Source organism: Chlorocebus sabaeus, chromosome 17, assembly GCF_047675955.1.
Source record: "Chlorocebus sabaeus isolate Y175 chromosome 17, mChlSab1.0.hap1, whole genome shotgun sequence".
NCBI classification, from domain to species: Eukaryota; Metazoa; Chordata; class Mammalia; order Primates; family Cercopithecidae; genus Chlorocebus; species Chlorocebus sabaeus.
In genome coordinates this window covers 29,139,405-29,163,677 of record NC_132920.1, presented here as the reverse complement: position 1 = coordinate 29,163,677, position 24,273 = coordinate 29,139,405, and the positions used below count along the sequence as shown (strand labels likewise).

Here is a 24,273-nt window from a genome sequence, read left to right as displayed (position 1 = left end):
ATCCAGACCCCAAGAGAGCGTTACTGGATCTTGCACAAGAAAGAATTCAGGGTGAATCCATAGAGTAAATGGAAAGCAAGCATATTAAGAAAGTAAAGGGGAAAAAAGAATGGTTACTTTATAGGCAGAGCAACCCTGAGTGCTGCTCATTGACTATTTTTATATTATTTCTTGATTATACACTAAACAAGGGATGGCTTATTCATGAGTTTTCCAGGAAAGAAGTGGGCAATTCCTGGAACTGAGGGCTCCTCCTCTTTTCAGACCATATAGAGTAACTTCTGGACATTGCCATGGCATCTGTAAACTGTCATGTCCTGGTGGGAATATTTTTTAGCATGTTAATGTTTTATTTAGCATATAATGAGCAGTGAGAATGACCAGAGGTCACTTTCGTTGCCATCTTGGTTTTGGTGGGTTTTGGCTGGCTTCTTTACTGCTTCCTTTTATTTGCAAGGTCTTTATAACCTGTACTTTGTGCTGATCTCCTCTCTCATCCTGTGACTTAGAATGCCTGACTTCCTGGGAATGCAGCCTAGTAGGTGTGTCAGCCTTATTTTACCCAGCCCCTATTCAAGATGGAGTTGCTCTGGTTCAAACACCTCTGACACTTCAGCTGGTTTTCTGAACTTGTCAGAGGGGTAAATGATGTAGTTTGGATGTTTGTACTCTCCAGACCTCATGTTGAAATGTGACCCCCAGTGTTGGAAATGGGCCTACTGGGAGGTGTTTGGCTTGTGGTGGCAGATCCCTCATGAATGGCTTGGGGCTGTCATCATTGTAATGAATGAGTTCTCACTCCATTAGCTCACATGAGAGCTGGTTGTTTAAGAGCCTGGCATTTTTCCCACTGTCTCTTACCTCCCTCTCTAGCCACATGACATGCCTGCTGTCTTTCACCTTCCACCGTGAGTAAAAGCTTCTTGAGGCCTCACCAGAAGCAGATGCTGGTGCCATACTTCTTATACAGTTGGCGGAACTATGAACCAATTAAAGTTTTTTTCCTTATAAATTACCCAGCCTCACGTACTCCTTTATAGTATGCAAAACAGACTAATACAGCAAATTAAAAGAGATCGGTCTCTGAAAGAACTTATTGTAACATAGAGAGAGAGAAAAAAGTCAGATTGACACTGGGTAAGAAGCAAGGAGGCCAAGTCCCAAGAAGAAATCCTGCCTGTGGTCAGCAAAGGGGCACCAGGGTGTCTGGGACAGTCTTGGCCCTGGCTTTGGGCAGGGAGGGAATTTCTCATAGGAAAGGCAGAGTAGAGAGACAGAGGTCAGAGTTCAGATTTGTTGTTCATATGTCTTCTTGAAAGGGCACTATTTCCCGGAATCCAGGTCCTCTCTGGGTAGGAAATCCCCTGAACTAGTTTTTTCTGAGAGTATATTAGATTTGCCCTCACAGTAACCCCATGCTGGAAATACCCAACTCCAGTAGCACTTTTCTCCTCGCCTTTTCCCACTGAAAGAATATAATAATATGGGAAGAATACAAGGACTATAGAAATACAGATTAGCGTTTGAACCCTTGCTTACCAGCTACTACTAATATGATTGTGGATGAGGTAGCTCCTTGCTTATTAACAGGGATACTAATACAGGTGGTTCCTTACAATGATTCCACTTACAATTTTTTTATTTAATAGTGATGCCAAAGCAATATGTATTCAGTAGAAACCTACTTCAAGTTCCCATAAATCAGTCTGCTTTTCACTTTCAGTACAGTATTTAATAACTTAAATGAGATATTTCACAGTTCAGTAGAAAATAGGCTTTTTGTTAGATAATTTTGTCCAACTGTATGCTAATGTAAGTGTTCTGAGCATGTTTAAGGCAGGTTAGGTTAAGCTATGATATTTGGTGGTTTAAGTGTATTAAATGCATTTCTGATTTTGGATATTTTCAGTGTACAATGGGTTTACTGGGATGTAACCCCATCATAAGTTAAGGAGCACCTGTACTTACTTCATTAAAATGCTGAAACAGTAAATAAGGTAATATTTAATAATAAATTGTTCAGTTCTTGAAATTTAAGTACTCACTAAATATTACTTTTCCTTTTTTGTTATTTATGTACTTTTCATTCATTTATTAATTCATTTGTGCATTTAGTAAACATTTATAAATTATTTCCTGTGCCAGACAGCATGCTGGAGCAGTGCTAAAGATACAAGTTAATTAAGACACAATCACGACCCTCAAGATTCCTACTGTTTTCTAAAGATTACAGACAATAGGGCTGGGCGCGGTGGCTCAAGCCTGTAATCCCAGCACTTTGGGAGGCCGAGACGGGTGGATCACGAGGTCAGAAGATTGAGACCATCCTGGCTAACACGGTGAAACCCCGTCTCTACTAAGAAAAAAAAAAAAAACAAAAAAACACTAGCCTGGCGAGGTGGCCGGCGCCTGTAGTCCCAGCTACTCGGGAGGCTGAGGCCGGAGAATGGCGTGAACTCGGGAGGCGGAGCTTGCAGTGAGCTGAGATCCGGCCACTGCACTCCAGCCTGGGCGACAGAGCCAGACTCCGTCTCAAAAAAAAAAAAAAAAAAAAAAAAAAAAAAAAAAAAAAAATTACAGACAAGCTGACGATGCTGTTGTTGAAGAAACACGGTCTGGGAGGCATTTGAAGGAAGCGTAGAGGACAGAAGATGGGCACATAACCCAGGATGGGGAGGAAGAGAGTTAGGGAAGGCTTTTTGACGAAGACGCTGTTTACACTGTGTGTTCTTATAAATTCATGGCGGTGGGGATAGAGTTGGAGGAAAAGGCATGCTCAGTGGCATGGAGATGGCAGAGAGATTGGAGTGTTCAAGGATATGCAGGAAATTCAAGGAACGAGAATCCCCATAGACACAGACACAGCTAGACATATAGATCTGCAGCTTAGGTTGGGACTGTGGGTCTAGATCTGGGTGGCTTCAACAGACAAAGATCTTTCCTGAGAAATGTCATTCTGGCTCCCCCTCCTGGAGCCAGCCTCTGGCCAAGGTTTCTTGTTGCTCCTGATACTTGGTGCAGGCATTGGGACCAAGATAGTGTAGGTACTGAGGTAGAAGGAAAGTGGGAAAGGGTATGAGAAGAGAGTGACCTAATTTTAAGCAGCTTTTAACCATCTTCTCTTCCTCTTGTCTTCCTGGAAATAACATGAAGATCTAAGAAAGTGGTGAGTGCGAACAAAGTTTGAAAAGCAAGAGCAGTTTACTGAAGTCTGGATTTGTATAGCTTTTCCTTTCTCTTTTTCCTGGTACTTCCCCCACCCCTGCCATCCCGCAGGGCTTTCTGTTTCCTGATCACCCTGAACCTGATCTGACATTGGCCACTGGTAATGTTTCAGAATCTCCAAATCCCACTGGACAACGGATGAAGGGCAACCCTTATCTGCTGTGTAGCAGCCAAAGGTCAGAACATTAGTTTCTAGACACAACCGGGCCACAGGGACCTGGAGAAAGATCTGAAAGGAGAATAGCAGAGGCCAGTGGTTCCTAATGTATTCCATTAGGCACTCTTCTGCTTTTTATTTATCCTGCCTGTGTATTAAAAATTATGTCTACTCCACAAAATACATTTAAATAATAATGTTTTCAATTTTATTAGCTATCTAATAAAAGCTTCATATAGAAGAACATGATTGATAGTAAGCTTTTGAAGTAGAGAAATGAGCTGTTGCATTTCATTACTCTACATCAATCCAGTACTTCTGTAAGTTCGATTCTCCAGGACAGAACCTCCTAGAATAAGATGGGGTCATTTGCGATCTGTCAGTGAGTGAAGGTACAGTAAATGCCTCTGCAAACAGAGATGATAACTTGGCATTTTAAAGAGCTTCCTACTTTGAAAAGATTTGAAGCACTTGAAAACATACTTTTAGGCTGGACACGGTGTCTCACATCTGTAATCCCAGCACTTTGGGAGGCCAAGGCAGGCAGGTTGCCTGAGATCAGGAGTTCGAGACCAGCTTGGACAGCATGGTAAAACCATGTCTCTACTAAAAATACAAAAATTAGCAGGTGCCTATTATCCCAGCTACTCGGGAAGCTGAGGCAGGAGAATCACTTGAAGTCGGGAGGCGGAGGTTGCAGTGAGCTGAGATCGCTCTATTGCACTCCAGCCTGGGCAACAAAGTGAGACTCCATTCCAAAAAAAAAAAAAAGCTTTTAAAAACTGGTTCCATAGCAATGCCCTGAGAGTTTGGGAGGGGGCAGTAGTTAATTTGGGATACGAGGAGGATCAGAGTGATGGAGTAAACTTCCCGGGGACAGGCACACCTTTCTTGTCTCCTTCTAAGTCTCAAGGACGAGGGAGAGAGCAGCACCTTTAGGTTTGTCTGAGATCACAGTGGTGAGGTGCATCCGGGAGTAAAGGTAGAGAAATAGAGGCGCCGCAGTGTGAGCGTGGATGTCGATTGCTTTGTGTGTTGAAGTGAGGAGTCAGCATTTAATTGTTGGCTTAGGATTGTTCTCAAGTAGTGGATTTGGTTTGCAGGTTCTGGGACAGGGTAGGACGTATGTTAGAGAGCTCAAGACCCAGAAATCCAATGTTATTTTGCAAAGGGAATTTTACAAGCAAAGTTTTCTGAGCCTGGAAGACACTTAGGAATCTTTTCCAGTCATCTCATTTTATAGACTGGGAAACCGGCATCTAAGGAGATGAATGGATTTGCCCAAGGTAATGTAGCAAGTGGCCCTCCTGGGACTCTAACTTGTATCTCCTCTCAGTCTGAGGTTATTTCTCCTATGTCTTCTTAAGGCATATTTTACACCTTCTGCCAGACTAGCCATGTCAGGCTCACAGTCACAGCACTCCACACAATGCTGACTGCCGTATCCTGCCTGGGTGCTCTCGTTCTTAGGACGGCCCCTGAGTAATGGGGTGCTCTTAAAGGCAGCATGAGAGGTTCAGCAAGCATTACAGGTCTTCATGCCAGTGAGGGCCCAGGCCACAGGACGGACAGTAATAAGTCAGGACTGGGAGAGGAGAGGTGGATTTTTAATCAGGGAAAAGTTTTCAACACAGAAAGACCATCCCGTTTGGAATGAGGATTGCAAATAGATTGCCTGAGGGGAGAAGTACGTAATCAGAAAGCATTCTTTGTTTATTAACTCCTGCCCAGCAAAAGTGAAAGAAAATTCATGGGAGCATGCAAGAACAAAGGGCACAGCAAAGCTGGACAAACACAGCAATCCAGGAGGGGATTTCCAATTCAACGCTGGTATATAAGCTGGATGCAAAATCCTTTTTCTGTCTCTGGTTTCTGGCCCCTTGACTGCAAAGATGGCTCCCAATGCTTCCTGCCTCACTGTAAGTTGGGATTTGATAAAGGGGATGGGGAAAGGAAAAGCACTTTCAAGAGTTGGGGAGAGATCTTAGAAACGGGATGGACAGTACTCAGGGCTCTGGGTGGCTGGGCAGGCAACCTTAAGGGGAAGAGGCTGGCATTGACATTTGCAGAATGGGAAGAGGGATTGTCTGAAGAGAAGCTGGTTATCCGGCTTCTGTGTTCTTTTTTAAATCAAACATTGGACTAGCTACTCTTAGGGATAAATGGTAGAAAAAAAAGTGGGGGTGAGCTTTGTGTTCCACAAGGCTGGTGAGATTTGAAATTACGGAAACATTTTTTAGGGTTGTTAAACTTAATCTTCTCTTTTCTCTCAAAGGAGAGCTTCACAAAACTCATTTATCTGAAGTTGTTAATGATCTAACACATTACATTATATAAGAAAATATGCGCTATGGAGAGAACCTGGAATTAAGGCAATGCTTAACACAGATCCTCCAGTGAAGAAATGTCTGCAATATCTGGATTGGGAAAATATTTCTGAATGGAGTATGAGGGAGGTCTTCTCAGGCTTTCAAGTGGCCATTAGGAGTGAGTTTTCCAGTCTTTTAGGGTTTTCCAGAAGTAAGACTTAGACATAGTCCCTACCTTCTGTGAGTGAGGCCCTGGTCTAATCAAAGGAGATCATATTCTATATTAAGTAAATATAAAAACACAAGAAATATAAATTAACAAGAAACACTGAACATAGTGTCACTGTAATATGTAAGTTATTATTATAAAGCAGTGGGATATTTGAAAAGAAACTAACAGTTCAGTGCTTATGTGTCCTACCCAGGATTTCCTTCTGAAGTATTGACAGAGGGTATCCTATTGCTGTATCTTATGAGGCTGTCATATTTTAGAAATTCTCTTTGACAGTTGTTTTTAGAGTCTGGTGTACATCTTTTGAAGCTCTGTATTTACTTTTTGACATTTGAAAAACTTTATCTGGATAGGAGAGGCAGGTAAATAAGGTGGAAAATCTTTAATTACATCTTGAGATGAATAAAAGATGTTTTTTACATCTATTGAAATGCACAGAAAAGTGAAATAAAAAATTGTCAACTAAAAAAAATCACACAATTTATAAATTTAGAAAGGAGACTTTATTTCTTATGAAGGGCTATAGTCTGCAAGGTAGCCATTCTGACAAGCTGGGAAGCTCAGCTTCTGGTCGAAAACCAAAAGCAAGCTTTGTAGGAGGAAAGTGACACAGGAATTTATGCTGAAGGGATTTGCTAAGTATACATATCCAATAGGTTATAGCAGAGGCAATGAATATTCATGAAAGGGGTCCTAATGCATGCATGTTGAATAAGCTTGCATGTTATATACCACCCATGGTCACTCTGAGGTGGAGACTTAACATTTAATTGCATTACAGTTAGGCCTTATACATGAAAAGGTGAAGCAGGGACACAAAGGCATTCAAATGTGCAGCTTCTGTAAACTAGCCAGAACCAGGCCATGGTCAGTGGTCTCTTATCAGGAGAAAATTACTGAAATCAGTCATTTGTCCAATTAAAACTGTAGTTATGGCTTGAGGAACAGGGGGTCAGTGAGCCTGTGGATGAACTGTAATTGTTTTAATATTGTTCCTCTCGAGGACAGTGCTTGTTTAGCTGCTAGAGAAAAAAGAAAAATACTTTGTGGCAGTTAGAACATAGCTTATTCTTTAAGTGTAGGGATGCATGACTTAACTCTTGCCTATTATAGCCTTAGGTCTTGTTTAAAATTTGCTACAAAAATCTTATTGCCACCAATAATCCATTCTTTCAGTCTTATAATCTCTAACGTTGCTAGTCAGTTGTGTCTAAACTGCAAAAAGGAGAAGATATAATGAGGCATGTCTAGCCTCCTATTTCATCATGACTGAGGTATTTTATTTATTTATCTTTTTGAGACAGAGTCTCACTCTGTTGCCCCAGCTGGAGGGCAGTGGTGCCATCTCCACTTACTGCAACCTCTGCCTTCTGGGTTCAAATGATTCTCATGCCTCAGCCTCCTGAGTAGCTGGGATTACAGGGACTCACCACCACGCCTGGCTAATTTTTGTATTTTTAGTAGAGATGAGGTTTCACCAAGTTGGCCAGGCTGGTCTTGAACTCCCAGCCTCAAGTGATCAGCTTGCCTCAGCTTCCCAAAGTTCTGGGATTACAGGTATAAGCCACTGCCCTTGGCCCAATGACTAAGTTCTTAAAATTTCTCTAGGGTCCCCCTGAGCAAGAGAGGGTCCGTTCAATTGGTTGGGGGCTCAGGATTTTATTTTTCATTCTCAAGATTGAAAAAAAGGTGTGATTATAAAGGAATGGGACAAATTTTCTTATTTGTGTTGCAACTTGGTAATTCCAAAGGAGAAGTTCCAAGAAAGAGAGGGACACTGGCTACTGAACAGGAGCTAGGAGACCAGATAGATAGCGGAAGGGTGGGAGCCATTGTGGTGGGGAGCAGAAATGTAAAGTGAGGCAGGCATCCTAGGTAACTGTCTTGTGGTTTTCACTTCCCAGGTGCATGTTCTTTCCGAGGAATGGGATTTAATGACCTTTGATGCCAACCCAGAGGACAGCGTGAAAAAAATCAGTGAACACGTCCGGTCTAAGACCAAGGTTCCTGTGCAGGACCAGGTTCTTTTGCTGGGCTCCAAGATCCTAAAGCCACGGAGAAGGCTCTCATCTTATGGCATTGACAAGGAGAAGACCATCCACCTTACCCTGAAAGTGGTGAAGCCCAGTGATGAGGAGCTGCCCTTGTATCTTGTGGAGTCAGGTGATGAGGGGCAGAGGCACCTCCTCCAGGTGCGAAGGTCCAGCTCAGTGGCACAAGTGAAAGCAATGATCGAGACCAAGACGGGTGTAACCCCTGAGACCCAGATTGTGAATTGCAATGGAAAGAGACTGGAAGATGGGAAGATGATGGCAGATTATGGAATCAGAAAGGGCAACTTACTCTTCCTGACATCTTATTGTATTGCAGGGTGACCACCCTGAGGATGGGGTGTTGGCAAGGGCCAAAAAGCTATTTCTTTTAATCTCTTAATCAACGTGAGAATGAGATGAGTAGAGTAAGATTTGGATGGGATGGGTAGGATGAAGAATATTGTCCAACTCTGTTTCTTTGATTCTAACACAATTAATTAAGTGGCAGGATTTTAAATAATGTATTACTGATACTAGTAAATAAAATTTTAAGGCAAAATAGAGCATTCAAAACCAGCTTGCAATTTCTTTCTTGATACCTTGTTATTTATGGAAAAACTCCTATCTCCTTTCCTTTTTGACAAGAGAGTAAGTTTTAGGTTGGGATCCATGTTCTACTGATTTCTGAATTTCTGTGTTTGTTAAGCCCAGTGCTTTATTTATATCACTCAATAATGGTTGAACCAAATTGAATTTCTACTTACAGAGCATAGTGAAATGATTTATTTTAAAATGAATTAGTTGCTCTGACATGATCATAATCAAATTACTAAACATTTTAGAAACTAAATTGAGCTCCTTTCCCCCTCTTCTCCTTTAAGGCTATTTGGTATGAAATGAAGTCTGGCACCATGCCCCCTCCCATTCTCTATGTCCCACACCCAACTAAAATTGTTATTATTTATGGGGATGATGGTGGGCAAGGAAAGGTATTTACCACAGGGATCTAGTGATTGTGTGTAACTAGTGGGGGTTCCTAGGGGTAGATGGACACTGGGAGAGAACAAACTTTCTGAAGCTGGGGGACTGTGGACCACCCTCTCTCCTACCTGCCTTAGGGTCTAGCAGGTCTTCTGCATGATGAGGGTGCCAGTCTGGGTGAGGGTGGGTGAGGAGCTGGCTTCTGGATTGACCTCAATATTCTACTCAGGTTCTGCTGATTGAGCATTTTCTTTCTGCTTTTTTTCATGAGTAGATCCCTGTTCCTGTCTTGAGAACTTGAGTCCCTTCCTCCATCTTCCTCCCTCCATTTACTCCTCTTTCTGACTCTGTTGCTGTCTCTCTCTCTCATGTCTCACTATTGATCCCCTGTGAGTTTTTTTTCACAGCCTGAGACATGCCCGCCTTCTTCCACACTCGTCCTAGTTCCTTGTTTCTTTAAAACTTGTTCAAGAACCAACTCCTGCAGGAGGGTTTCCCATCTTAACCCCACTCAGCAAAATTCACCACCACGTATGGGCTTTCCTCATCACACTTATGGGTGAAATGCCCTGGGGAGGGCACTGGTCCCCTGGCAAGGTCTGCACTAGGTTGGACTGGTTTCTGAGAAGAGAGTCCATGGCCTCTTTTTCTGGATGACCCTCTCCTGCAGAGTAGGGACTATGATTTTCTTGTCAACTTGAGACTTCTGATGGCAAAGACCAAGAGGTCTTCCACCGTCTTCCATCAGACAGGGAGGAAGCTAAAGGCAGTCATCACGTCCATCATCTTACCTGCACGTGGAGTCGTGAGGGGTAGGTTTTCCTTCCTTAAACCTGTGTATATAGAGGATTTAGGAATTTTCACTCAAGAACTAAACATTTCCACACGGGAGGAAAACATTTCCCCCATTGGACTCCTTAGGACAAATCTTGCAGATTATCATACAAAAATGAAGAGTCTGAAGTCTAAACTGACTCACTAATGGGTATTTCCATCCTTGGGTTCTGGCTTAATACTTTCTCTCCTCCCCAACCTACTCACTGTACAGCCTGACCTCTCCCCAGACTCCACAGCAGCCTCCTCGCCGCCCCCTTCACTTCCTTATTCCTGAGGGTGTAGATGAGCGGGTTGAGAGCGGGTGTGACCACGGTGTAGAAGAGCGATACGAACTTGCCCCGTGCCTGGTTGTAGCGCTGCGCGGGCTGCAAGTAGGTGTAGATGGCCGAGCCGTAGAACAGGCAGACCGCTGTCAGGTGGGACCCACACGTGCCCACCGCCCTCCTCCGGCCTCCGCTGGACCGCATGCAACAGACAGCTCGGGTCACGGCACCATAGGAGGCCAGGATGACGCCAGACGGCAGCAGCAGGATGACCACACGGGCGGCGAACATCTGGTTCTCGGTGGTGTCTCCGTCGCCTCCGCAGGCCAGCTTGAGCAACGCCGGCAGCTCACAGATGAAGTGGTCCAGCAGGCGGGGCCCGCACAGAGGCCGCTCAGCCAGGAGCGCTGTTTGCGCAACGGAGTTGGTGAGGCCGCCTAGCCAGGAGGCGCTGGCCAGCGCGCGGCATAGGCGCGGGGAGGCGAGCCCAGCGTAGCGCAGCGGACGGCACACTGCGGCCGCGCGGTCCAGCGCCATCACCGCCAGGAGGACGCACTCGGCCGAACCCAGAGCCAGCGATGCGCACAGCTGGGCCGTGCAGTGGCTGCGCGGCAGCCAGAGCGCTGGTCCGCGCAGGTTGGCCAGCAGGGGCGGCACCACGCTGGTGGTGAAGCCCGCGTCCACCAAGGCCAGGTGGCAGAGGAAGTAGTACATGGGCGTGTGCAGGCGCGGGTCGCGCACCGTCAGCAGCACCAACACCGAGTTGCCGGTCAAGGTCAGGAGGTAGCAGAGGAGGACAAGGGCGAAGAGGACCGGCTGCAGGGAGGGCCAGTCGGAGAAACCCAGCAGGAGGAAGCGCTCCTCTGTGCTGTAGTTGGCCTAAAGGAGGAAAACTCCCAGAATGTTTGGAAGGTCGAAATAAAAACAGGTGACTACCCTCTTATAAGCAAAGGAAAAACCTTAGAGTGTGGGGCTGGGTTGGGCGAGGGAATGGAAGCATATACAAGGTTAGTTTGTGGATTGTAATCCCGTTTACAGATGAGATTACTTAATAATAATCCCCCTAAGAATAAGAGCAACACTCCAAGCCTGGCCTGGCCAACATTCGGTAGGCAGAATGATCACCTCCGTTGTTTCAGGTACTCTGTGTTTATTTATGCAACTGTTCATATAAAATGGAGACCAGGCCAGAAGAATCCTTGAGCTGGCAGAGCCAGTTGGGCCTCCTAAGTAACATTAACCTTGCTTGATTCGCAAGCATGTCTGAAACTTTATTTGTGCTATTTCTTGTAAATGCCTATATTAAAGAAACATAGAACTTAAGCTCAACCAATCAGAAGCAGCCAACAAAAACATAATTATATAACTAGGACTTCCTCATGGGATAGACCAAATAAGGCAACTATATAACTGTAACCAATGAAATATTATCTTTGCTTTTACCTGTTTTCCTAAAAAGCCTCCTCCTCATGTCCTAGAAAGCTTCTCCACAGAGAGATCAGTGGAGCTCCCTAGTCACTTCTGGCTTGGAGCTGCCCAATTCAGGAATCACTGCTCAAATAAACTCTTACATATTTTATTGGGCCTTAGTTTACTTTCTAACACAACCCATTATACTGCTGATTACTGATTTTTAATTTGTTGTGAATAGAGACCACTCCTAACGTCCATGCCCCTCCCACTGAGGGGAGATCAGCACATGCATACTAGCCTTTAAATCAGGAATCGGTTGGGTAGAAAAAAAGAACACTTTCTGGTAGACCAGAAGTCAGGACATCTTGGTTTTACCTAGCATACTTCCTTTAGCCAGTTATGTGATTCGGGGATATCTTCATTTCCCTCTGTCTCAGTTTTCTCATGTGTAAATCAAGGAGTTTGAAGTAGATGACATCTAAGTTTCCTGTCCGAACTCCTTTACTTTACTATCAAATATTGATCAAAAAAATAAAAAATGAAAAGAGAACCCCAGGGAACAAAAAGAACCTCATTCTCCGAAGGGTCTTGTTGAACCAAGCGTCTTAATGGTACAGAAACATATGGTTTATGTGATGGATGAAAGTTTATGTGATGGATAGAAATCTTTCTGCTGCATGACTCCTGACATAAATTGTTGTGTAGATAACTTATTTTACACATCATATTCACTTCTCTCAATTACAAAAGCACAGTAACCTAATTTTTCATTTTTCAGGGGGAAAAACACTGTTCCCTACCAAAGCATCCTGTTAGCATCCTGTTTGATTGTATGTTTCACTCATTTATCCTCACTGGGCAGAACAAGCATTAATGTTGTGATTAAGAACCAGAGCTTAGCAGCCAGACTGCCTGGGTTTGAATCCTGGCTCTGCCATTTTCTAGCTGAACAACCTTGGGCATGTTACTTAGCCTCTCTCTGCCTGTTTCCTCATATGAAAATAGAAATATGTTAAGTGGGCTAAATATGAAAAGCCATTAGAACAATGCCTGGCACATAGCAGTTGTTAACTATTGTCATCATTTAATAAATGCCAACTATTGTCATATCTGTTTCCCAAATTAAGAAACAGGTTTTTAAGGGGTTCTTATGCTAGGCAGTGATATAACTGCTATGAACATTTACATCTCTTTTCATTTATTAACTCTAATCTTTACTCACTTGAATATTAGGCAATAGCCTTATTTTATAGAGTGTGTTAGGAGAGTAATTGAAGTTAAATTACTTGCCCAAGGCCACATCATTTGTAAATGCTTAATAGGTTTTCCACTTATATTTGACTGACTTCAAGGTCCTTCCCTGTTTGATCAACCAGGCTCCACTGTGCTAGAGACTGTGGAGTATAAAAGGACACGCAAAGTCTGACCTATATTTAGAGATAATTTTATAATTTGGGGTCATATCAGAGATGAATAAAGTAGGAGAGGTGATATTCAGGCTTACAGACATATGGTGGCTAGAGATGTTGAGTTACAAAAGGTCAAATTCTTTAATGTGGTGATTACACAGATACTCAACAGTTCAGCCAGGCAAGCTCTAAACCATTCCTCTTCAAATATGCCACACCATGAAAACAGGCACACAATAATAAAATTGCACAGATAACATTCTTGTTACATGTATGCACAAATTCCCCAAAACATAGGCATGTGTGCACCTGTAAACATAAACCCATCATCTCCCTCACACATCTAGAAGACAAATCTGTTGTGAAATATATAATATAATGTGTCATCAAACTTCACTTGGTATTTCAGAATGTATCTCTTGGCACAAGACAATTTGCTGTAGGGCACTGTAATACCCAACTTACCTTCATAACTTATCTTTGGCACTAATGTTTACACCTTGAATTTCCAGATGATAGGTTGGTCTCTTGCTCCTGCTCTGAATTCTCTGGATTTGAAATGGCAGTTGGGAGGATTTAATAAAAGATGCAATTGCATGGCTGTGTTGCTTTCTGGAATGGGTGCCTGAGATCAGAGCCAGGTATCTCAGGAAGAGGATAAGGGGTGGGTGTCATCGTGCTTGTAAATAGAGGAATAAAAAGAACGGGTAAGAAAGAACCTATGTTTGTGAAATTTCAGGATCTAGGCACAGGTGGTGATGTCTGTTCCTGGAGAACCTTGTAATGGGGTACAGACCAGACAAGGACCTGGGCCTTGTGCTGGTGGCAAATCAGCATTAGCTGCTGGTGGTAGCAAAATCCCTCCTGGATTTAAAGGACACAGTTAGAGAGAAGGAGGAAGCATGCTGATGAGTGCTGTCACTAGAGAAGAAACAGGGGAATCAACGTTCCCTGTTATTTAGAAGAGAGGATGGAGCTCTGGGGAATCGATGTCCCACTCCCATCATTAGTACTTTGCATGAAGGTGTCCGGAGAGGAGTCCTCAAGAGTGGGGAAGAGGAAATTCTGGAGGGAAAGTCCCTTTAGGGTAGTGTGTCTCTGGCAGTGTATGAAGGCCAAAGGCAGCACAATTCCCTCTCATTATCGTTTCTACTATTCAACTGGAACTGGTTTAGAATTTCGTTCTCTGATGGAGTGACCTTAAGCTAATTGTTTAACTTCAGTGATTCTCAGTGTCATCGTCTGTAAAACAAGGAAAATAACTGTTTCTGTCAGGAATTTTGTAGATTTGTTGAAGTCATTTTCAGTTTTGAGTGTAGCTTTGACTGTTGTGTCATCAGCTTTGCTCCAAAGCCCGCTTCCTGGCTTGGGCTGTCACCATTCTCGTTCCCTGTGCTCCTCCTTCGTCCTTGAAGATTTTTGTCCCTGATCTCCTCTCACTCTCTCCAGTACTGTGATGATTCTTGGTGAATTCAGTATCCTCATAGATTATCTTTCTATCCTCTCCTCTCAGTTTCTTCCTCAGTGAGAGGTCTGCAAATTCATCATGGCCCCTCATGTCCCTTGTATCTTCACTTCTCTGTCAAGCTCAGACTGTCTGGTCAATCACTATTACTCCTTTGCATACTCTCAATGTTCCTGCACTTTTCACTTGTTAGACTCTTATGGCTAAGTTGCTTTCCTGTTTAAATCCAACTATAATCCTACTCTCTCCCTATATTTGTTCAGCTGACTGTGGCAGAAGAAAAGCCCATAGCCACGCTGAGAGGTTTCATTTTACATTCATGACCATTACTTTAAGAGGAAGGGGCTAATGTCATGGATAATTGTATTTCCCTAGTCCACTCACTTTCCCCTCTCCTATGTAACTCATGCATACTTTCTGGTCTCTCCTTAAATCCCCAATACTCCTCTCTCTCAAATAATATCATCTTTCTCAGATAAAAATTTTACTTCATTTTTACTGAAAAAATGTAAAGCAATCAAAAGAGAAGTTCTTACCAACCCATCTGTTCACCTACTTGCATCTGTGCTCACATATGGGACTCTACATTTTCTTCTGATACTGTTAGGAATATACTATTTTGCATCTGTCTGATGTCAGTACCTCCACTTGCCCACTATATTCCATCCCTTTCCACTTATTCAGGGATATTACTCTAGTCTTTCCCCTTTTTCCTGTAGTATAATTTGCCCTTCCACTGGACCATCCCTACCCATACATAAACATACTTCGATTTCACTCATTAAAAAATAATCTTCTCTTGACTTCTCTTCCCCCTAGCTACCATCCAGGTCCTTGAATTCTCTTTTGGGTTGGCTCCAACAAGGCTTCTGCACTGGAAATCTTTCATCGAAGGTCACAAACCGACCTCCACATTGATATAGTAGTTTTCAATCCTCATGTTACTTGACCAGTTAGAAGCTTTTCAATAGAGTGGACTTAGCTTTCCTTTTTGGAACATACATTTCACTTCTGCTAAGGACTGAATTGTGTCCCCCCTCAAAATTCATACGTTGAAGATCTAATCCTCAATGTGATGGTATTTCAAATGGGCATTTTAGGAGGTAATTATGAGGTTAAATGAGGTCACAAAGGTGAGGGCCTAATAGGATTAGTTTCCTTATAAAATAGGAGGAAAGAGAGTAAGAGCATGGGAAAGGCCTTGTGAGGAGGCAGCAAGTAGGGAGTTGTCTGCAAGCCAGGAGGAGAGCCATCACCAGGAACAAAATCAGTCAACATCTTGATCTTGAACTTCCCAGCCTCCAGCACTGTGAAAAATAAACTTCTGTTGTTCAAGCCACCCAGTTTATGGTATTTTGTTACGGCAGTCTGAGCTGACTGACAGCTTCAAAAGCACCAAAGTCTTCCAGCTGTTCCTTCTGAATCTCCTTTATTGGTTTCTCCTCCTCTCCCTGCTGTGCCCAGGGTTCCGTCTTCTTTCCTTTTTTATATGCACTTCCCTCATCCAGTCTTATGACGTCGTACACCATCTACATGCTGATGACTCCTAAATTTATGTTTCCAACCTGGATTTTTCTCCTAACCTTCAGATTCCTATGTCCAATTGCCTACCCATCAGCAGCATTTTGGTGTCTAATACACATCTCAGGTTTAACATGCCATGAACTGAACTCCTTACTACCCACCCTCTCCCCGACAATGTGCTTCTTCTGTAGCCTTTCTTGTCTCCCATAATGAAAATTCATTCTTCTAGTTTCTCAGAAAAAATCTTGTGATACTGACTCTTCTTCATCTCACCCACATATAATCTATCCACAAATTCTATTGGCTCTACCTGCAAAAATATGTGGTGAATCTGACAAGTTGTTACCACTGTTAGGACCACCACTCTGGTCTGTCCTTGTAATCATCATCTCTTGCTTGGATGATTGAAATAATGCTCTGGTTCTTCCCTTAACCTTTAGTATATTCTCAACATGGAAGCCAGAGTAACCCATTTAAAACACAACTCAGATCATACCACTTCTTGTCTCAAAATCTTCCAACAGTTTCTGTCTTACAGAAAGAAAGAAAAAGCCTAGTCACAAGACCTAAAGATCAGTGCTCTCCAACTCAGTACTACTGATGATTTTGACTGGATCATCCTTTTTGGGGGTGCTGTCCTATGCACTGTAGGATGTTTAACACCATCCCAGGGCTCTACCCATAGGTGACAATAGTGCCTCTTCTCCAATTGTGACAATCAAAACCAGCTCCAGACATTGCCAAATGTCCCAGTGGGAGGCATAATCATCCACGGTGAGAACTGCTGCTTGACTTCATCAGATCCCTCTGACCTCATTGCCGTCTTTCCTGATAAATCACTCTACTCCAGTCACACTGGCCTCGTTGCTGTTTCCACAATCACAACAGTGCTGCTCCAACCCCAGGGCCTTTGCTCTTGCTCTTCTTCATACACGGAATGCTTTTTCCTCAGACTACTTGCTTCTTGACTACTTTACTTATTTCCTTTGGAAAATTTACCTAAGTGTCAGCTTCTTAATGAAAGTCCCTCTGGCCATGCTATCTGAGATTCTGAGATACAAACTTCTTCCCTCACTATTCCTAGCCCCTTCCTTGCTTATTACTTTCTCATTAGGATTTATCATTATCTAACATATCAATGGTTCCATTGTTTTTCTTATTTAAATAATCAGTAAAATGATTTTGTCTCTCATTAAAGTCTAAGCTAATTGAGAGTAAGGATTTTGGTCCTTTTTTTTCTTCTTCTTCTTCTGTTTCATTTACTGCTGTATCTCTAATGCCTAGAACATTCCCTAGTACAGAGCAGACAGCAAATGGATTTGTGGAATGAATGACTGAAAGAATGGATCCAAAGTGCCTCATGCCCCATGGTAAGCACTCCCTGAGTAGTAGTGTTTATTATTTTATTGAGCAGTTGCTTTTTATGAAGCATGATGTTTGGGACTGGAGTTAAAGAAAACACAATAAAAGGGCCTGACCATAGAAGTTTGTATTCCATCTGAATCTCCTTTAAATTTTTGTTTAAATTTTTGTTAAGGAATTTGTTAAATTCCTTAAAAACAAAGCAAAATACTACTTTAAAATGCACTTAGGGCACAAGTCAGTAAACAACCAAGGAAAGGCAAGTGAGTGCTGTGAGGATCGAAGATGGGACATGCATTACCAGTAGGAGAAGTGGGGAGGGCTTTTCAGAGGTGGTGCAGGGACTTCATCTCACCATGATAGGCTCCCATTAAAGTCCAGGAGAGTTAATTCGAACAAAGATGTTGATGTGAAAATGTGCATGGCAGATATGGTGTCCATGATCAAAGGCCAGCATTCAATGCATCTTAAACTGTGTTTGGGGCATAGTGAAGACAACTTGAATAATATAATAACGCACAGAAGACTTCCCATGGTCCTTTCCTTTCCTTTTCCCTCAGGATCTTTTCAGTTTTTTTATTTGCCTTGAATTTAACCTAAATGTCTCCTGCCTCAGTAAGAGGGGTGGGCAGTGGCTCAAAGGATGTAATTACCTCCTGTACTCCTCTCTAGTTAAAGCTGACAATGGAGACTTCCAACAATCCAGCCCCAAGTTTTTAGGCCCAGTGGGTGTTCCGCTTCTCTTCATGTAAATGACACTACTGGTCAGGTTGGGTGACTGCCCATGATTTTCTGTCTCATGTCTTTGCACTTTCATTTGTTTTTGCTTCAGTAAAATGCCCTTCTTGTTCTCTCTGCCCTATCTTGGCCCTCTTCCACTCTCAAGGCTCAGCACAAGCTCCACCTCCTCCAGGAAGCCTTCCCAAGCTCCCTGTCACTTCCCAGACCCCTTATAGTTTCCATGAGTATGCATGACCTTTCTCACACATTGTTCTTCATTTTTACTTCAAAAGTCATTTTCTGACTTTTGGAAGTCAAAAATAAAGTAATATATAAATAACCCTTTCTGTCAGGAAATAAAGTAATAAAGTAATATTCTGAAATAAAGTAATAAAGTAACATATAGTGAAATAAAGTAATATATACTGATTATAAAGTAATAAAATCTAAAATAAAGTAATATATATTGAAATAAAGTAACATATACCGATTATGGAATAATCTGAAATAAAATAATATCTACTGATTATGAAGTAAAGTAGTATATACTGATTATGGAAAACTGGGAAATAAAGTTTCTGAAATAAAGTAATATATACTGATTATGAAATAATAATAAATACTGAAATAAAGTAATATATACTGATTATGGAAAACTGGGAAATATAGAGAAGTACATAGAAGTTAAAAAGCCTATGCATAATACAGTCAACAAATACTGTTATTAATCATCTTCAATCTTTTAATACATTCCCTTTCGCACCCCTTTCCTTCAACTTTTAACATAGCTGAGTGCATTATGGTTTCTGCAAATTTATGTTTTCACTTTGCTTTGGCCATCTAACATTATAATGACAGAATTTCTATGCTATTAAAGGTTCTTATAAAGAGAAAAATAATTTACATTTTTTGATCATCTGCTAACAACTAGGCACTGTAGTATCCGCAAGATACATGTGCTGTCAATTGTGTAAATTTATTATAATTTTCTTATCTATTGCCTTTTCTTTGATATCTAGGCTATTTTAATTTTCTTAGAAAGTAATAAAAATAACACTTTAAGAGACAGAATTAGTTTTCTGTATTCTTATCTTTTTCTATAGGAAAGAGTGTTGGAAATAGATTGCATTAAGTATGCCCTCAGAATTAGTGGAGTCTCTCTCTCTCTCTCTGTCTTTCTCCTTACCTACCTAGCAATCATCTGTCTGTCTGTCATCTATCTGCATGTCTCTCTCTCTGGCAACAAAGCAGAAAGGGTGTATGCTTTGCAGATAGGAAGACCTGGGTGTGGATACTGGCCATGATGCCTGGCTTTTAACAATGCATTTGAGGTCTGTAAGCATTAATATCTTCATCTGTAATTTGAGGAGAATACCAGCTTTAGTGCAAGTATTCTTTGCTGTGAGGATCAGATACGATGTATCAAAACCCCTGACACACAGTAGGAGCTCAGCAAATGGCAGCTTTTCAGAAGAGTTTTGTTTGTGTACACTTCTCTCTGCCGTGTACAGTGTACATGTTTCTCTGCCACTTTTCAGCTATTGCTAAACATTCTTATTTAAATAAAACATCTGACCATTTACGGGTGAAAAATTAAATGATTATTATTATTTTAAAGTTGCACTGTATATATAGCTGTCTGCACCAAGTGTATGTAAAACACCATGCCTGTGGGCACAGGGCCAGGCCTACCAACCTCTACTTGTTGTAGCTGCTGTGTACCCGGTCATGCTCATTTTGTGCTGTTTTACCTCTTGATTACTAAGGATCAGCCACATAGGCTCCCTTTCTTTTTCTTAAACAAGGTAAACTCTCTGAATTGCTGTTTCTTCTTCCTGGAATACTTTCCCCTTCACTTGCCCAAGATTGGCGCCTTCTCATCTTTGAGAGCACATCTTAAGTAGGAGTAGAGGCCCCAACCCTGGGGCTTAGGAGGTGATAATTAGAGGCCAGCCAGAAAAGGCATGGCAAGAAGGGAGGTGAGATACTGTGGATGGCGGGGAGTTATGTGGAGACCCCATGTACGCTTCCCAAGGAATAGTGTTAGTTTGGGATTGCTAAGCCCAGAGGGAGTTAGCATTAAATATTTGCCATTGAGAGTGGAAACTGGCCAAATCATAGGTATTGCCAAATCATAGTAAGTCCTTTTATGTCCATTAACTTATTCCTCCATACCCATCTCTCTTCCACCTCCAAGTCTGAAGGAGATAGAGGCAATCCTAGTGAGTGGAGGAGTAGAATAGAGGCAGACACTTCTCTTAAATCCCACTACAGGAAGGCCCTAGTTAGGAGAAGGAAGAAATTCAGAATACTGACCTTTATAAAATTTTGGTCATTTTATTTACTTAAGTCGACTTTTGGGACAAAAGATGACCAGAGTACATTTATTGTCTGAGTGGCCTGTCCAATATTTCGCCCAATGGGTTGGGAAGGGATCCACATGGTTGGTTTGCCCACATAGGTGGTGTGAGGGAATGAAGCACAGTTGTTTTCTTTTGGAATCCGAGTCTCTGGAATTGTACTTGTTCAATGTACTGGTAATATTTATTTGTTTATTCTCTTCCCAACTAGAAAGTGAACTCTAGAAGAACAGACACAGCGTATATCTTGTTTATAGCCGTGTCCTCAGTGCCTGTACATTAGGATTGCTAATATTTCTCATATCTGATTGCATTGAAAGTATTTTGTAAAATAGAGTGAGATATTATTATAGCTGATATATGTTTTGATATTTTAATAAACTTACATGAACATTATTAGGGTATAATTTACATACTAAACTGTATTGGATGTTCTGGAGAGGGTGGAGCAAAGTGGCAAAATGGAAGCCTACACTGTTCCACCATGGGAATACCAAATATTAACAACTAACTACACCCCAAAGCACCAACGTGAAAACCAAAAATGAGGTGAGCAATCACAGTACCTAGTTTAACTTCATATCACTGAAAGAGACATTGGAGAGGGCAGGAAAGACAGTCTTGAAGTGCCAACACCACCCATCTCCCAAGCATGGAGATTCTGTGCACTTGGGAGAGGGAGAGTGCAGAGACTGTGAGGCTTTGCATTGAACTCAGTGCTACCCTATCACAGTGGAAAGCAGAGCCAGGCTGTACTCAGCTGACATCCACCCATGGATGGAGCATTTGGACCAGCCCTAGCTAGGGGGAAATTGCACATCCTAGAGGTTGGAGTGTGAGTTCCTGCAAGCCTCGTCACCATAGGCAAGAGTGCTCTGGGGTCTTAAGTGACGTTGAGAGGCAGTCTAGGCTACAAAGACTGTAACTCCTAGGTAAGTCCTGGTACTGACCTGGGCTCATAGCCAGAGCACTGAGGGGGGCACACAACATACTGAGATACCAGCCAGAGTGGTGAAGGGAGTACTTGCACCATATACAGAAAACTGAAACTGGACCCCTTCCTTACACCTCATACAAAAATTAACTAAAGATGGATTAAAGATTTAAACATAAGACCTAAAACCATAAAAACCCTAGGAGAAAATCTAGGCAATACTATTCAGGACATAGGCATGGGCAAAGACTTCATGACTAAAACACCAAAAGCAATAGCAACAAAAGCCAAAATTGACAAGTGGGATCTAATTAAACTACAGAGCTTCTGCACAGCAAAAGAAACTATCATCAGAGTGAACAGGCAACCTACAGAATAGGAGAAAATTTTTACAATCTACCCATCTGACAAAGGGCTATTATCCAGAATCTACAAAGAACTTAAACAAATTTATAAGAAAAAAGCAAACAACCCCATCAAAAAGTGGGCAAAGGATATGAACAGACACTTTTCAAAAGAAGACATTTATGCACCCAACAAACACATGGAAAAAAGCTCATCATTACTGGTCATTAGAGAAATGCAAATCAAAACCACAATGAGATATCGTCTCACACCAGTTAGAATGGTGATCATTAAAAAGTCAGGAAACAACAGATGCTAGAGAGGATGTGGAGAAATAAAAACACGTTTACACTGTTGATGGGAGTGTGAATTAGTTCAACCATTGTGGAAGACAGTGTGGCGATTCCTCAAGGATTTAGAATCAGAAATACCATTTGACCCAGCAATCCCATTACTGGGTATATACCCAAACGATTACAAATCATTCTACTTTAAGGACACATGCACATGTATGTTTATTACAGCACTGTTCACAATAGTAAAGACTTGGAACCAACCCAAATGACCATGAATAATTGACTGGATAAAGAAAATGTGGCACATATACAGCATGGAATACTATGCATCCATAAAAATAGATGAATTCATGTCCTTTGCAGGAACATAGATGAAGCTGGCAACCATCATTCTCAGCAAACTAACACAGGAACAGAAAACCAAACACCACATGTTCTCACTCATAAGTGGGAGTCGAACAATGAGAACACGTGGACACAGGGAGGGGAACATCACACATCAGGGCCTGTCAGGGCGTAGGGGGCTAGGGTAGGGATAGCATTAGGAGAAATACCTAATGTAGATGACGGGTTGATGGGTGCAGCAAACCATGGTGGCACATGTATACCTATGTAACAAACATGCACGTTCTGCACGTGTATCCCAGAACTTAAAGTATAATAATAAAAATTATAGTGTAGAGTTTTTATTAGTTCTCTTTTTGTTTGTTTGATGTTTGTTTATGCAATCACTGTTAAGTTGTTGTCAGTTTGAAATAATTTAATTCAACCAGAGAATGCAACAATTCTAAATATATATGCAGCAGACACTGGATCATCCATATATATAAAGCAAATATTATTAGGACTAAAGAAAGAAATAGATCTTAATACAATAATAGGAGGAGACCTCAATACTTTCAGTACTGGGCAGAACTTCCAGATAGAAAATCGATAAAGAAACTCCAGATTTAATTTGCACTGTAGAACAAATGGAAGTAATAGACATTTATAGGACATTTTATCCAATAGCTGCAGAATACACATTCTTTTTCTCAGCACATGGATCAATTTCAAGGATAGAACATATGTTAAGTCACAAAATGAGTCTTGAAACGTTTAAGGTATTTAATAATATCAAGCATCTTCTCTGACCGAAATGGAATAAAACTAGAAATTAACAGCAAGAAAGATTTTGGAAACTATACAATCATATGGAAATTAAACAATATGCTCCTGAATGAACAGTGGGTCAATGAAGAAATTAAAAAGCAAATGAAAAAATTATTGAGACAAATGATAATGGAAACACAACATACTAAACTTATGGGATACAGCAAAAGTAGTACTAAGAGAAAAATTTATAATTATAAGTGCCTACATTTCAAAAGAAGAAAAACTTCAAATAACCTAATGATTAATCTTAAAGAACAAGGAAAGAAAGAGAAAATCAAACCCAAAATTAGTAGGAAAATCACAGCAGAAATAAATAAATGTGAAATGAGGAAAAAAACACAAAAGATCAATGAAACAAAAAATTGGTTTTAACAAATAAATAAAATTGACAACTCTTTAGCCAGAGTAAGAAAAAAGGAGAGAAGACCCAAATAAATACAATCAAGAGATGAGAAAGGAGACAGTACAATTGATAATGCACAAACTCAAACGATCATTAGTGGCTACTCTCAGCAACTGTATGCCAACAAATTGGAAAATCTAGAGGAAATGGAGAAATTCCTAGACACAAAAAACCTACTAAAATTCAACCATGAAGAAATCTAAAACCTGAAAATACCAATAACAAGTAATGAGATTGAAGCTCTAATAAAAAAAAATCTCCCAGTAAAGAAAAGCCCAGGACCCAGTGGTTTCAAAGCTGAATCCAACGAAACATTAAAAGAAGAACTAATACAAATCCTACTTGAACTATTCTGAAAATAGAGGAGGAGGAAATACCTCCAGACTCACTCTATAAGGTCAGAATTAGTCTGATACCAAAATCACACAAAAACACATTAAAAAAACTACAGGCCAATATCTCTGATAAATATTGATGCAAAAATCCTCAACAAAATACTAGCACACTGAATTCAACAACACAGTAAAAGATCAGTCTGCATAACCAAGTGGGATTTATCCCAGGGATGCAAGGATGGTTCAACATACACAAGTCAATCAATGTGATACATCATATAAACAGAATAAAGGACAAAAACTATGATCATTTCAATCAATGCTGAAAAAAAAATTTGATAAAATTCAACATCCCTTCATGATAAAAAGTTCTAAAGCAACCTTGGTATAGAAGGAACGTACCTCAATGTAATAAAAGCCACACATGACAGAGCCATAGCTTGTATCATACTGAATGGAAAAAAACTGAAAGCTCTGGAACAAGACAAGAATGCCCACTTTCATTACTATTATTT

The 24,273-nt window shown here is 41.3% G+C and overlaps 2 protein-coding genes across 2 annotated transcripts; one reads left to right on the top strand and one right to left on the bottom strand.

Moving 5' to 3' along the window:
• The first annotated feature begins 5,204 nt into the window (after nucleotides 1-5,204).
• On the top strand, nucleotides 5,205-8,519 carry UBD (ubiquitin D). The gene is made up of 2 exons (XM_007973301.3): nucleotides 5,205-5,301; nucleotides 7,828-8,519. Exons 1-2 carry the CDS (start codon nucleotides 5,275-5,277, stop codon nucleotides 8,296-8,298), a joined length of 498 nt encoding a protein of 165 aa, XP_007971492.3. The 5' UTR covers nucleotides 5,205-5,274; the 3' UTR covers nucleotides 8,299-8,519.
• Nucleotides 8,520-9,808: 1,289 nt separating this feature from the next.
• On the bottom strand, nucleotides 9,809-11,385 carry OR2I1 (olfactory receptor family 2 subfamily I member 1). The gene is made up of 2 exons (XM_038005824.2): nucleotides 11,279-11,385; nucleotides 9,809-10,905 (listed from the first exon to the last, which is right to left on the bottom strand). The coding sequence occupies exons 1-2, from the start codon at nucleotides 11,296-11,298 to the stop codon at nucleotides 9,975-9,977; spliced, it is 951 nt and encodes a 316-aa protein (XP_037861752.1). The 5' UTR covers nucleotides 11,299-11,385; the 3' UTR covers nucleotides 9,809-9,974.
• Between the last annotated feature and the right edge of the window lie 12,888 nt (nucleotides 11,386-24,273).

Excerpts from the sequence above, each read along its gene's own strand:
- OR2I1 (XM_038005824.2), bottom strand. The coding sequence starts at position 11,298 with ATGCTTGCGAATCAAGCAAG. Across the intron at positions 10,906-11,278 it reads ATGCTTGCGAATCAAGCAAG|CACAGAGGAGCGCTTCCTCC; the intron begins GTTAATGTTACT and ends GGCCAACTACAG.
- UBD (XM_007973301.3), top strand. The coding sequence starts at position 5,275 with ATGGCTCCCAATGCTTCCTGCCTCACT. Across the intron at positions 5,302-7,827 it reads CCAATGCTTCCTGCCTCACT|GTGCATGTTCTTTCCGAGGA; the intron begins GTAAGTTGGGAT and ends TTCACTTCCCAG.